Here is a 14,823-nt window from a genome sequence, read left to right as displayed (position 1 = left end):
GTTACCACTTTGCTAGTACTACTGATACACTACTGTATTATACACAGGGATGCATAAGTACGCATACAACTTTAAAAGTGATTCGTTTGGCAATCGATTGTTGTAATTTTAATTATCTCACATAAATGATCGTGTCTTTTAACCTTTATATGCCAATTTGTGCTTTTAAAATAGGTACTGTATTGCGGTATATATACTTAAAATACAGGGTGATTTCTTGTAATAGCAGCGTAAATACACATCAGTACACACATGCCAATACAACAATCGATTGCCGCACGCACTGCTTTTAAACGGCGAGCTTGCGTACCAGATGAACGCCGATTATATGTATTGTTTTAATGTGGCACACGGGTGAGTTGGTCAAAGCATCCTGATCTGCTCCCCCCATTCCTAATATAATTTATCGTTGAGATTCTTACTGTCACATCCTGTCCACTAGGTGGCCGCAGCGCGCCTTGCCGCATAAGAGCGGGTTGTTTTCTATCAGGCAGTTGCGCGGCCACCCCAGTGGCGCCGCGGATCAGGCATATCATTGGTCACCAAGCTTTGCTTCTTCCTTTTACGCATCCCTGCAAGAGCCGCTGCCAATATGGTAAGTGTAGCGCGGCTACGATCCGTTTTAAAATCTTCAATTATTTTCGCCATCTCGTAGTAGTAACACACGAAGCACCTTCCCGAGTTTAAGTATAAAGTTTCTATACGTATATTACATTGTATTTGCGGTGTTTTTGGTAAAATTATTTGCTTTACGCGAGTACCTCCATGATCAATTTTGACACGGCAAGGCCGTGTAGAATGCGGCTCAAAATTAATACGTAAGACCTAAAAGACATGGCATATCACATATATAAACCGTGTTTTGAAGAACCACTAAATCCCGTTCTACTGTACCTTGTATCCCTGGAACTAAGTTGGTAGCCAGTTAGCTTTCTATAGTGTACGAGTCAACATCATCCATTCTGGCTACTCAGAGCTTGATTGTTTGTACGGTTATAAAAGTTCAGTATACTTTTGCAGAGTATAACCTAATCCCAGCTTCAGAAATCAGATGTTTGTTATTACCCACGAAATGACTGAGGAGAAGAGCATCGTCCTCCTTATGTGTGATTGGCATCGGTTGTTCACTGTATGCTTACAGTTGATTACCATTGATAGAACGGAATATTTTAAAATGCTGTATTTTGCAGAATGACACCGTGACTGTAAGGACGAGGAAGTTCATGACGAACCGCCTGCTTCAACGGAAGCAGATGGTATGTAATGCTTTTTAATATTATTTTGAACCACTGGCAGTGTGGGCATGACCTTGCTGCTTGTTTCCTCTGAGCTCCTGTGCTCTGGTGTCTGTCTAAGCAAGCTCTCCATTTCTTCCAAGGTTGTCGATGTCCTGCACCCTGGCAAGGCAACGGTCCCCAAGACAGAAATCCGGGATAAGCTCGCCAAGATGTACAAGACCACCCCAGATGTGGTGTTCGCATTTGGCTTCAGGACCCAGTTCGGTGGCGGTAAAACAACAGGCTTTGCCATGATCTACGATTCCCTGGACTACGCGAAGAAGAATGAGCCGAAACACAGGCTGGCCAGAGTGAGTCGTCTTGAAGACCCGAAACGCTAGATCTGATTCGTCCCCAGCTCAGGACTGACCGACAAGCAGGCTTAGCTGGTGTTTCCCGGCATGATCCAGTGAAAGTTATCTGATACCTTCTTCAGTGGTGTTTTGTAATTGTACCACTGAAGTCTGTCCTTACTGTTGCGCACAGTTCATGCCATAGGGATGCTCGCCTCCTGATTGGTCAAATCTAAATTTTCGGAAGTTGAAAGTTCTAGTGATTTGTAGGCATGTTTGAGATTGGAAATATGAAAATGAAATTGTTCTCTTTTTACCTTTTGCATGAGTGCAGGTATATTGTGATTCCCTACTTTTCACATACTTCTTCATCTCTTTTGAGACACAGACTGAGTAGATACTCACACATACAGTTCAGAGCAAAGCTTGGAGTCTGACTGTAGGGTCAGTCTATTAATTCTGTGCCACCTAATTTTGATTCCTGAAGCATTTTGGGCCTTTGGTCAAGGGCCCAGTGGGTGTGTGACTGTTCTGTAGAAGATGGGATTTGAACCAACAACCTTTGAATCTGACACAGGTCTCACCCACTGTGCCTCACCTCCAATAATTAACTTCTTTTTTTTTTTTTGCAAAAAACTACACATTTGACACACATTGAGCTGGCCCCTGGAGCTGCTGGGTGTTAAGGGCCTCACTCAAGGGCACAACAGTGGAATTACTTTGCCAGCTACGGGATTTAAACCGGCAACCTTCCAGTCAGGCACACACCACACCCCATCTTCCCTAATTTACTGTTGGCTATTTGTTTATAGAGCTGTGTCACATTAAATGTATCATTAGCCTTTCTGATCGTATGTGCTTAGCAGACCTTTAAATTCAAAGCGAGGGAGTCTGCCTTTGGGGATTTCAGCTTGTGTGGGGGATTGACTTCTGCCTGGCAACCGCTGTCTGTGCGCACGCATGGCAGTGGTGGTCAAGGCCCAGTCTAGCACAGACTGATCTCCCGATGTGGCTTGTGTCTATAGCACGGCCTGGTCGAGAAAAAGAAGTCGTCCAGGAAGCAGCGGAAGGAACGCAAGAACAGAATGAAGAAGGTTCGCGGCGTGGCTAAGGCTAGCGTCGGCGCGGCTGGGAAAAAGGTACGGTCTCTGTCGGCCATTTGTAAGCGATGACCTACTGACAAGGGGACACTGGCAGTATAGATGTGCTGCATCAGTCCCTGCACCTTTCCTGCCAGATTCGTTTCGGTTGTGCAGGGTAGCTGAATTTTAGTGTTTTAATGTAAATGTTGCTTTAATTTGTCTTTCTTTTTTTTTTCTTACGAATCATATCTTCTGGAAAACAGAAGGTAAATAGCTGTGTGTGTGTATATATACATGTATAGCTCCTTTTGCATCTAACCTGAGAAGGATTTGGATGCTAACACTTTGACTGGCTCTTAGTGTTTAGAAGCTGGCAACTGCTCGTCATTCACAGCTGCTCCCTACAGTTTACTGAAGTGCTAAACTGTAATGGCGTTTCTTTCTAGTAGCGAGTCAGGCTTGCCGGGTTTCGGCTACCTGCGATGTCACCCTCATTTTCTGTTTTCCTTTATTTCCCTTTTACGTTCCTTGGACGTTCACAGAAGTGAAGTTTCTGTTGCAGGTATTATAGAACCAGCATGGTGTGTAGAGTTGCTGAGATCTGCCCTGTTTTTAACACCTGTTCCTGTAGTGCTTTTTGCTCCCTCCCAGTTTTGATCCACATATTGGCACCTCTATTGATCTTCAGTAGTGCGTTTCCTCATACTTTTTTCTTTTGAGTTGTTAAGCTCAGAGAAACATCTGTGCGCACAGTCAGTGAATGGTGTGCGAGTGTTTCGATACTCAGATTTTTGCTTTCTGTCTTTGAGGTTGAGCAGTACTTACCGTTATCCTCTGCTGGGCCACAGCGCAACAGCAGCGCATGCTTGTCACTTTCTAAACTGCCTCTCGGCACCTAATCAGTGTCACACCTCAGCTATTTGTGACGGTTGCCTAACTTGACGAGCGAATCATGACGTGTTAAGGTCACTTGTTCTACAGCCTCGGCAAGATGTTGGCAGCTCTCGATGAAATTTTGGGGCATGTTAGTGTCCACTAATAAGCTAGCAAACTACGAGCATGAAGGATATTCACTGAAGTGTGCAAATAAGCATTGACTGACCATTCTGACAAGCAGATGGTTCACAGGATGGTCAGTATGTTACTAGTAGTTTGTTACGCTTGTCTTACTCTAAGTGTGGGTGATGTATAGATAACCTTTTTCGTCTTTTTTTTTCCTGTAGTGAGCATGGACCTTCAGGGGGCGCCTGGATCCTTGTGTTATTTGTGAAATAAATTTCCAAAAAAAAAAAAACTGATTTGTCTGCTGCTGTTATTTCAACCTGAGGTTAATTTTGTTTGATTTGGAAATCTGATGCCTCTACTTTTTTTTATTTTTTTTAAAAAAGGTAAGACACTGAAAGCCAATCCCGTGTCCACTCAGATACATGGGCAAAGGAATCCAGTTCAGGTTGTCGTGAGGTTTGCTTTGGTGTTATTAAAATTTCTGCCAGGAAAGTGGGGTTGCGGATATGCTCGTTTTTCATTCATGGCCACTAGATGGCATCGCTGCCCACAGTCAAACCAGTGAGGCTTAACTATAGCATAAAATGTAGAAAGGAATTTGGCTTCACCCTTTGAGATACGGACACTTGGTTTATTCCTGTTTTGAATTTTATAGTGCTCATAATACCATGGCAAGTATTAAATTACCTGTCTATTTTTGGGTAAATCTTAATGCGTTCTTGCTTCTGCTCATTATATATGTCATTGTCTAAGTCATGTTTGTGTGTTTGTGGTAGTTCAAGTAAAATGTAAATGTTTTCAGATTTTGATTTGAGCAGGACAGCATATCATGAACACCTCCCACTGCCTGAAATGACAGTTGACTGAAATTGATAACCGAGACTGACCAAAACAAATGAGTTCAATACAGCCAAACATCTTCATAGTCAAATCCTTGGCTCCTTTCTGTGGATTTTCGTAACTGCCAGTCAGATCCATCTCGAATTCACATAATGTATATGGATTCTACATCTATTGAAGCCTTTTCCCCGGCTAGTGTCTTGGGAGAGAGGGTAACGTATTCCATGGCTCGCTTTAACCGTGAAGGTAATTAGTCCCAGTGAGCTGCTGTGGATGGGCCAGCGGTACCACTTAGCGTGGGGTCTTCAGCACCTTGTCCAAGCAGCAGCTGGGGCTCATTTATGCGTGTGTGTGATTCCCCCGTCAAGGCCGGGTGTCAGAGAGCGGGTGGGGGGGTGAGGGATCCCAGAATGGTATTGCTGTGAGTGTTTAAGGGAGATATTACTACTGTTCCTCTTCATCCTCCGCGTGGAGGGCTGTGTGGTTGAACCCGCAGCGAGTCGGCAGGTCAAAGGGTTAAGGGTATAGGAGCACTGGGGAGATACCAGTGCCACCGTCTGAAATGGGAAGGAGTTGGACAGGCTGCGACACAATGGGAATGTTTAGCATTAACGCTAAATTACTGTGTTTAATTGTATATTCTAATGTAGACCTTTTAATGGAAACAGGTGTGCTACCGATCGCATTGCGGAATGGCCACTGTATGTCGTATAGCACTTTTTATGCTACGGGAATCTATCCTAGAAGCTCTAACGTTAGCTTTACTAACATTTTTTTTACACCTTTTCACCCCTCCAAAGAAGAGGAATCTCTTTAAAATGTCGTCTTTTAACGTGTATAAAACTGACAAATTGTCTTAATTGCTTGGCTTAGGGCAAACATACAGAAAGTAAGTATATACAAGCAATTCATGGAGTAGAGAACATGTGTGGTGGGACTAAATGTGCACAAGACCTTTCAGATGTGCTTCAGGTGGATTAGTAAGAAACTTCACGTGACACAGGGTTGGGAGAAATGAACAGGGTCTGTATTTGGGCATGACTGCAGGGAGGGGCGTAACAAGCACCAGGGGGCATAGAGGCAGCCATTTTGGGGTCAAAATAAGGACAGATAAGACACAGAACGGGGCGGATGTTATACAAAGCGAGATTGATCATTACCAGTTAGCTGGGTTAACTTAATCTGGAAGTCATGATTGTCCAATAGGAATGCTCATTACTTAAACTCTTATTGGACAATCATGACTTCAAGCTTAAGTTAACTCGGCTTACTGAGAAATCCTGCTTTGTGGAGCAACCCCCAGGTGTCAGGGCCCGGAAAAGCCAGTCTGGCTCGAGCATCCGTCTGGGTGTTTGTTCTGGTAGTTGGACAAACGGAACCCCGATTTGCAGGATGGGCAAGTTGTATGGATGAGCACGTCACCTGACTTCCTTAATTCATCTCACAGAATGTCGTACACAGCAAATTTACCCAGGTGACATGCATAATTCCCTCTTTTTCGATAGCGGAAATGTTGAGTTCATTTTCAGCAAGGTAAACCTGTGACATTTCACAAGTGTGATTAAATCACCGTCCATACAGAGCTGGTAAGCACTGATGCAGCTCTGAAATACACCTCCTGGTGCTACTTGGGCACATCATCAGTGATGAACCCGGGTTTCGGGTCTTTGATCATCAAACACCCTCGCTCAGACGACCCAGTCAGGGGTGATCAGCCCCCGATTTGTGACCAAGTGGCCCGCTACTCCACGGATCCCCCCTCCGGATCCTCAGCCACCTTGAGGCTTTCTCTGCAGCTTCCATGATGTTCTTGATAGCTCTTTTGCGCAGCTGACCTTTTACTCCAAGAAGTTTGAGAGTATGACGTCATGATTGGCCAGCAAAACCCCGGCACCCCACCTCTACCGGTTCACCGTATTTGGCCCTCTTGCGCTCATTAGCCTCCTCAATCCAGTCTTCCCAGGGGACAGTGAGCTCTACCAGAACCATTTGCTTCATTGACTCTGATGTTAACACCATATCTGGGCTGGAGTGAAGTGGCTGAGATGTGCTCTGGGAACGTAAGCTGTCTTCCCAGGTCGACGTGGAGCTTTCAATCACGTGCAGTAGTGAGAAGCCCTCTGGAAGATCTTGGCTGCTGTTGTACCTTCTCCCCAGCTCTGCCGAAGGTGATGCACTGTTTGGGGGTGTGCTGGTACTTGCTGCCGGTGATGGCCGCGCTAACTGTGTCTACCAGGGCCCTGAGAACCTGGTCATGATGCCAGTGATACCACCCGCCCCCCAATGCCTTCGAACAGCAACTGAGGATGTGTTTCGAAGTGCCTCTCGTCTGGCACAGCTGGCATGCCGGAGTGTCTGCTAAGCCCCAGCGATGCAGGTTGGACGGACTTTTTAGAACATCGTACATGGATCGGGTGAGGAACTCGATATGCTGAGGTTCGGATCTCTGCAACATGGTGAAAAATGCTCATAGAGGGCAATGCTGCTAAGAGACCGAGGGAGCCCAAGCCACCTCCATAGGAACTGGCTGATGGTTCTTTCCACCATCTCCACAGTTGACATAGGAACCTCATAGACAAGTAGGGGCAGAACATTTAGTATAGGGAAGTTTTTCATTACTGAGTCCCACTGAGAATGGCTGAGTGCCATTGATACAACGTTACAGCACCACCCAGCTTAATAGCCTGAGATAGGCCCCTACAAACACTCCACAGACATTAGTATCCTTCAATCTAAGCCCTAATTATAGGCTGGTGCAAAGTCAATAAAATAATTAAACACCCCTGCCCCAAATTCAAAGATGATGCAAGCTCATTCATCTTTCAGCCAGGAGGGAATCTCCGATTTGGAACGCCTCTTAAAAATGGCATTTCCCAACTGCTTCGCGAGCTGAAATAGACCTCCATCCCAGGCAGACGCATTTTCCACAGTCAGTAAAATCCATAAGGAAAACCGAAATCTCCCAGCCTTCAGTTAAAAGGTAGTAGAAAATTTCCATTTCACGTCCCCTGGATTCCTTCAATTTCCCTTCCTATCCTACCCTTCCTGTCTTTGCAGTTGTGTTTGCGTTTTTTGCCTCAGTTTGTATTTTTATTTGCTATTTTCTCTTTTTTTTGTAGTAAATCCTTATGACTCTTATACGTAATGCATACAGACAAGCCACTACTAGTCTACAAAGTGCATTTATTTGAGTATACTACCCTCTCTGCTTTGTGGTCCTGTACGCTTTGTGGGTATAATGTGACATTAACCAAAAGCGGCATCGCCTTTTGCGAGCGATGACTGCAGTCTTCTACAAAGACGCGGCATCAACGTCTCACACAGAGCGACAAGATCATAAAAGGCAACTTTTATTACTTTGCAGGTTTTAAGAAGACCTCGATTCCTGAATGCTAATTAACCAGCAGATTATTATACATTTGTCTAGGCCGTCATCTCTGTAACTGATACGGATAAAACCTCTGTCCGTCTCTGTCTCTGGAAGACTGATAAATTATATCTGCTCTGAGAGAGGACGCTGTTTAATGGACTTATGCTTAATGAGGCTCATTTGAAGGCAGAGACATTGTTTTGCCGTTGCAGTTTTCACCCGACGCTCTGCGCAGGCATCGATTGCACGTACTGCAATGCAGCGAGACTCCCTCTGGGAAGTGCGCTGCTAACCGAAAGCTGCCTCGCAGGCCTTGAGGGTAACCTCACAAGCGAGAAACAGAATAAACGCCGCTGCTTGTGTTCCACGCGTCAGTCACGACACTTCCATCTGCGCCTTGCGGACTCTCGGTGAAGAGCAGGGGGACGGCGCCCCCCCCCCCCCCCCCCCGAAACCACTCCTGCCTCACACACAAAAGCATCCAGGATGGGATAGTTTTTATTTTTTCAGAAGTCCTTCAGTTTGTTCCACATATCTCACTGTTCTTGCTCGCCTGCTTCCCCTCCGAGTCCATTTTCCCGCTGATTGGCGCCTTCAAGGCTCCGCCGATGTGCTTGTTTGTCAACGCGGCCCCTATCCTCCTCTGAAAACGAAACGGTGCCGCTCTCTCCAGCTCCAGGTGTTGTTTAGCTCTTTTGTTCCTCCTACGTTTGTTCACTCATTTGTTTAGTTTGTCCCTGGATGCAAGTTGTTCCCAGTAACTAACCCCATCTATTTGAATGGTGTCTATTTGTGAGATCCGTCTGTTTCCACAAGTGAGGGATTTTTTTTTTATCTTTTGGGAAATTTGGGTTACTGTTAATGTCTTTTCCTCATAAGAAACTTATCTGTCCAGGCTAACTAGGAACTATCTTGTGGTATGCGTTGCATAGCCCAAATGGCAGCATCCAGAACTGTCGCAATAAGTTCAACTCAGCGTGAAACATTCATATTATTTTAACAACATGAATAACTAACATCTACACAAGAGGGGCCCAAACTGGGAAAACAAAAACCAAACTTGAATGAGGGCCATAGGCCAAAGCTAAACGTGACGTTATTTTAAACTGTGTTATATTAAAATTCAACATGTAACAAGGCGTCCTGCATCTAATCTGTCATAATATTCAGCACCATATTACTCTAATGCGTTTAACTAAACATATAATAGGAAGATCTAGATGGGGTCTGGGTTCAGTTCTCGCCCCAGCGTGTATGGGGTTCGCATATTCTCCCCATGTCGTGGTGGGGGTTTCCTCTGCATACTGCAGCCCCCCCCTTCAAAGAACACGCTGAGCTTAATTGGAGATGCTAAACTGAACATAGGTTCGAACCTGAGCGGTGAGTGTGTCCTGCCATGGGTTGATGCCCCATCCTGGGTTATTCCCTGCCTTGTGCTTGTAGCCTCCCATACAGGCTCTGCTAATCTACTCTGCATAGGATAAGCAGTTCAGAAGATGGATGGATGGATGGATTGATTTGTATCATTTTCAAACGCAGTGCTTTTTCCTGCTTTTGTTATATATGGCACCGTGGACCAAATGAAAGCTCACCAAAGGCCAGCTTTGGCCTGACGGCCCTAGTTATGATGGCCCTCATCTAAACAAATATATAACATCTGCCATTTAAATCCTCACTTATGTAGTCACACGCATACAGGGAAACCACACTGGTACTAAAAAAATATATAAAATATACCTCTGCCTCAATCGTTCTGCCAGCTCTTCTGATTCCTCGCTGTCTTTTCTCGAGGCGCTCAGACATGCAGCCAGAATCTCAATCAGTTCAGTTCAGAACCCAGAGTACCAGGTTGTTTTACAGAATTTTTAAATGCAACATAAAAAGCAAAGACGTGGTCAATCAGTATTAATACGTGAAAAGAAAGCTCTAATATGTCTGTCCGATTTTCTGTGGGAGGCATCTGGACGGCGGCTCGCACATACAGTTTAATCAACATGCTGTGCTTGTTCATTTTAAACTGGCTTCTGTCTTTCGACCTTCACACGAATGGTTAAACGTTCGCCCGGTTCGGATCGGTTTCTGAGCTTAGGTAACGAGCGCCCGTAAATCCAAAATAAGCAATGCTGTTTCTGGTTTGCGCCTTCTGTAATTCACATTATTTTTCAAATTGGGTCTTGACTTCAGACCTGACAGACCTGAATATTAGGGGGTGCAATTTGAGATACTGGGTAATAATAAGTTCATTGCAAACGTGCCCAGGCTAGATTTATTCCTCCGTATTTATAGCATTACCTCTATGTAATAAGAATGAATTCTGACATGCCTGATTTCTAAAAGTGCCTCTGCATTGCTACAGTGAATGAGCTTTGTCTGTAGCATGAGTTACACATGGTAAAAATGAGTACAGGCACGCCTCATTTGTAACACTGCCACCGTGTGGTGAGAATGAACTATGACGGTCTTACCTGCAGGCAATTAGCATAAGTGTGGTGTATTTCGTAAGCTATACAGGACAAGCCAAAGAGATTTCCTGTCAATCACAACATTTAACCATCACTAGAGTAAACGTGTGAACAAAAGTCAACTCCAGGGGGCTGAAAGTCTGGTCTTGTCCAGTAGGCTTTCTATCCTACCTGGCTTCTAATGAGCCACATCTGTTCCTGGTATTTACCTGAGAGTAGGTGTGGCTCAACATAAGCCCAGGTAGGATGGAAAACCTACTGGATAGTAGCAATGAAGGACCATATTTGGAGACCCCTATACGCTAATAATGCAGAAATATCCTGCCATCTGCTGGGTCTCTGGTCTGTCCTGCAGGGGACATTTTCTAAGAGGGATGCAGCGTTGATCTGCTTCCATAACATTTCAGCGTCGCCGATTCGCTGCCGGATTCTCGGCGAATCATCGAGTCAGCTAATCGCCACGCTTAACAAAAGAGACCTTCGCCTGAACCCAAGGGAACCGACGATTCCCCAGTGGATGGAAACGCAGCCGCCTCCGCAGCAGAGCGAGCCTGTCTGCTTAGGGACCTTCTTAAAAGGAAGGACTGAAGGCACCATGTTTGCCTAACTGAAGTGTAAATAATGACACACTTTACGGGGAATGCAAAGACCACAGAGTCTTTTTCTTGATATCCTTTGGTGAATTTATTTCCATACATTCCCCCCCCCCCCCAGTTGTGCCTATACTCTCCTGGTGACTCAGATCCTCTCTCTCTCTCTCTCACTACAATGAGTGACACACATCCCAACTGGGTGCCCAACATATCTTGACTTAATGAATCCTTTAACAAAAGCGGAGGATCTAGGAACCAAGTGGATGTTTTTGAAAATACTCTTGTTGAACGAACGTGGGAAACTCAACTGCAACTCACTCTGCATGTGATTTATGTTATATGACCCATGCCATCTTCCAAAGCTGGTCATCCACTTTGGGCGGGATGAGGTGGGGGCCGTCTGGAGCCTATCCCAGGCATCAGAGCTCAAAGCTGGGGGCACCCTGGAAGGGGTGCCAGTCCACAGCAGGTGATAGCATAGATGTTTACTTCGTTTTCTAGGACAAGAATTGGATTCCAAAAATAATTATAATTTATACATAACTACCCGAAAATTGAGTATTACTTTCTAGCGCATGGTTCGTTTTCCAGCATGTAGTCCGGACCTGTCTAATGTAATTTAGGGAAGTAGTTTGATTTTTCCTCACAGTATTACATCTATTCTTGGAGAACCAGAACAATGTGTAACCCTGTCATGGTCTCTCCATGTACGTTATTCACTTCCTAGTTTCTAGTCAGTATACACTCCCCCTCGCCCCCAACTATTCTTGGCAACAGTGTGCGACATTCCCAGTTACTTCCATTTGGTTTGAGCGATCTTGATTTTACGACGTATCCAACAGCCTGATACGCGGGGCCAAGCAGGGGTGGTTTGGGAAAAATCGATAAATCCGCTGAAAATGAAAATAACCGCCTTGTTTGGGAATTAGCGCGGCTGTACGTGCCCTTAAGTTCACGGGAGCACCTCAGACAATATGGTCCGAATCGGTTGCAGCCACAGGTGTCATCAGCCTCCGCACTCCGCTGCTATAGCCCCGGAGCAAAGTAATGAGCTTGGCTATTTGATCGATGCGGTGTTTGCCCCGGCGGATGTATGCTATTTAATAATTTACTCAAAAACGTACCACTTAATGAATCCAAACACACCAGGCTTGAGCGCAGACAAAAGCAGAAATTTCAACACCGAGCCCTATTCATCTCCGGTTGACCTGCGTTCTCACAGGGGTTCCTGCAATTCTTGCTTACCCAGGTCTCCACTTGGTAACGTTTAACACATTATAACATCGAGACCTTGACCTTTCTGAAGGTGCCATTTTAGTTGGAAGAACAGTGCGCACCATTGAACCTCCTCTGTATATGCTGGCCTGATTGAGACAAAAGACAGAAGCAGGTTAGTCTGGGTTGTTTAAAAATAATCAAAGTGAATAATTTAATTTGAGGAACTCGATTCTTCCATCCATCCAAATGTTTGTTTATCTTCCAACTGCTTATCGAGTGAAGGATAGTTTTGTTTAGGATGCTTCAGGTGGAAATCAGAACCGAATCCGTGAAATCAGGTAAACGGGAGTTTATTCAGGGAAATCACCAAAACACAGGACATAAACGAAAGCATGAACGTCAATGACCAGACAGACGTAAGACAGACAGACTCGGGAGCACTAAATATACAGAACTGATTAACAGCAACTAGACACAGTTGAGAACACAGGGATCCCACACGAGGTAACAAGGGGGCGTGGCACACGGGAGGAGCGGACGAGCAGGCCATGACAAGCTTAGCTTTTAGTTATTTGCAGAAAGTTATTTGCTTTTATTTAATTAATACTTAACAGTATTTAAACTCATGAATTTGTGCCCATGAATTTGGTACAGAGCTAAGTTTGGTATTTTTATTTAATATTAATTTTACTTTTGTATCAGTCACTCAAAAAAGAAACAGGAGTTTTGAAAGTACATTTTCTGAATTACTTAACTTTCTCACGTTTTGAGGCATGGCGTAACATGGGAAGCCCATGGCCTTATGAAAAATAACAGAATGAAGATTTCCTGAGATATTTGGGAGATAAAGCGTGACCTTCCAAGAGCTTGCAGAAATCTGTTTTTTAGATCGCTCTTCAGAAATTTTTGAGAAACATGAGTCAAACCAGGTCAAATAAGTCTCATATTTCTCTGATAATGTTTTCATCTGACTCGAGAAACAGATGGGCGTATCACTGCGATTTTTCATTTCCTCGGGAATCTCCTCTTTTATAAAACTATCGATGTTATTTTTTGTTTTTATGATTTTTTGTACCATGGTGGAGTAGTCAATAATTGCGTCAAGTGTTCCCCGGGCTAAGATGTATATATGCCTCCGATATATGACAACTAAGCAATATGGCTTGAATGCCTATAGCGAAGGATGTCTTTGATTGTACCGAGCTGGTGATGTCACATAAATATTTAGTCGTTCTGTTGGTTCTTTTTCTTCTGTCCTTCTCATTCTGGATTTCTCAGCCCTTTTTCCATTTTACCGGGTAAAAATCTCTATTATCTTCCCGTGTGATTTTCCCGATGATCTGTAAAGTATTTTGTTCAATAAAGTACACAGAATGTTATTTTTGCATGAAATGATACTCATTGAAATATATATTCAAAAAATCCCTTAAAGTCATCCGACCCTAAAATTTGGTCCCCTCTAGGGTAATTAATTACAAATGTCATGATAAATCTATTATTTAAGCCATGAACTCCACAACAAACGGAATTCCTAAAGAGGAATTGGAAATGCATATACCTTACTTCAACGCAGGTACTGCATGTGGGAATGCCTCTGAGACCGTACCTCACATACGGGGAAATCAGAGGCAGTTAACAGTGGTAATAAGCGTCACGTATCCGTTTTTCATTAGCCTGCTCTTCCCTGTATTGAAGTTTCATCGCTGGCTGAGCGTGTACGAGCTTACTAAGTATGTACCGTCCACCCCTGTGTCCCCGGGACCTGGCAGCGCAGCGTGTTAATTCCTTATTCTCTCTCGGGACCGGCGCCGTAACTATCGGTACAGTCCTCGGGAATTAAGCGACGCTTAATATATATGTGGGTATCGGCCTAGTTGTCAGCTCAGGGTTTCGGTAATAGATACTGTTTCGGCATGACATATGCTACACTAGTGTGCCTAAATTCACAGCACAGGTGTGCAATGATGCCATGCTGTTGTATGAGAGGCATCACTGCAGTCTGCTCTTATCCCAATTAATGAGAATTTCTTGCTAGTAATTTGCAACACATTGGAATTTATATATCCAATATACGTATTATGTATTGGCATGGTAAAACTGCATGTTATTTAACAGATCTGTTTGCCATACCAGACAGAGAGATATATGTACGCATACATGGACATATATTGGCCTGTGTTTTGGATTTAACAACGTTCGAACGTGTTTAATCGGGGTACGAATTACAATGCACAACTGAATGTGCTTATGCATACACGGTTACAGAGCCATCACCAAACTGAACACGACCAAAAGCACCTCGGGGCGCGGGGGTGGGGGGTTGTTAGAGGATGGGTACTGGAAAGAAGCACCTAACGTTTAATCAATACCATCCCCGAGTGCAAAGGCGCACTTCCCGGCCGCGGTTTGGCGAAGAGACGCCCGCTCCGTCTTGCAGTTGAGGCGTCCCTCGCTTGGAGGCTCCTTCTCCCCCCCGCCCCCTCCACTCCGATCCCCCGCTATCAGCCGCGCCGCTTCCCCGGTGGGGAGACTCATTCAATATTCCAGCGGGTAATTTATGCAGGACTAATTCTCCGCAGGAACAGAAAAAAGGAGAGAAAAATCTGCAGTGAAATAATTATCCGTGGTGTCATTGTAGCAACACTCTGCGAAGGCGGCTGTCAATAAAATATTGAGCGACACG

At 44.6% G+C, this 14,823-nt stretch overlaps 1 protein-coding gene across 3 annotated transcripts in view; it reads left to right on the top strand.

Moving 5' to 3' along the window:
* Positions 1-458: 458 nt before the first annotated feature.
* Positions 459-14,823, top strand: part of rps24 (ribosomal protein S24) — a 92,465-nt gene continuing 78,100 nt past the window's right edge. The window contains exons 1-5 of one of the 3 annotated variants that reach the window (XM_048986994.1): positions 459-595; positions 1,191-1,256; positions 1,379-1,588; positions 2,596-2,709; positions 3,195-3,946. In XM_048986994.1, coding sequence (XP_048842951.1) covers positions 593-595; positions 1,191-1,256; positions 1,379-1,588; positions 2,596-2,709; positions 3,195-3,200 — 399 coding nt within the window. In that variant the 5' untranslated portion in view covers positions 459-592 and the 3' untranslated portion in view covers positions 3,201-3,946. Of the gene's footprint in view, positions 596-1,190; positions 1,257-1,378; positions 1,589-2,595; positions 2,710-3,194; positions 3,947-14,823 lie in introns of those variants that run through there. The other 2 variants (XM_048986995.1, XM_048986996.1) reach the window with 2 other exon arrangements.

The sequence above is a fragment of the Brienomyrus brachyistius genome, chromosome 20 (genome assembly GCF_023856365.1).
Source record: "Brienomyrus brachyistius isolate T26 chromosome 20, BBRACH_0.4, whole genome shotgun sequence".
Taxonomy (NCBI): Eukaryota; Metazoa; Chordata; class Actinopteri; order Osteoglossiformes; family Mormyridae; genus Brienomyrus; species Brienomyrus brachyistius.
This window is presented reverse-complemented; position numbering and strand designations above follow the sequence as displayed.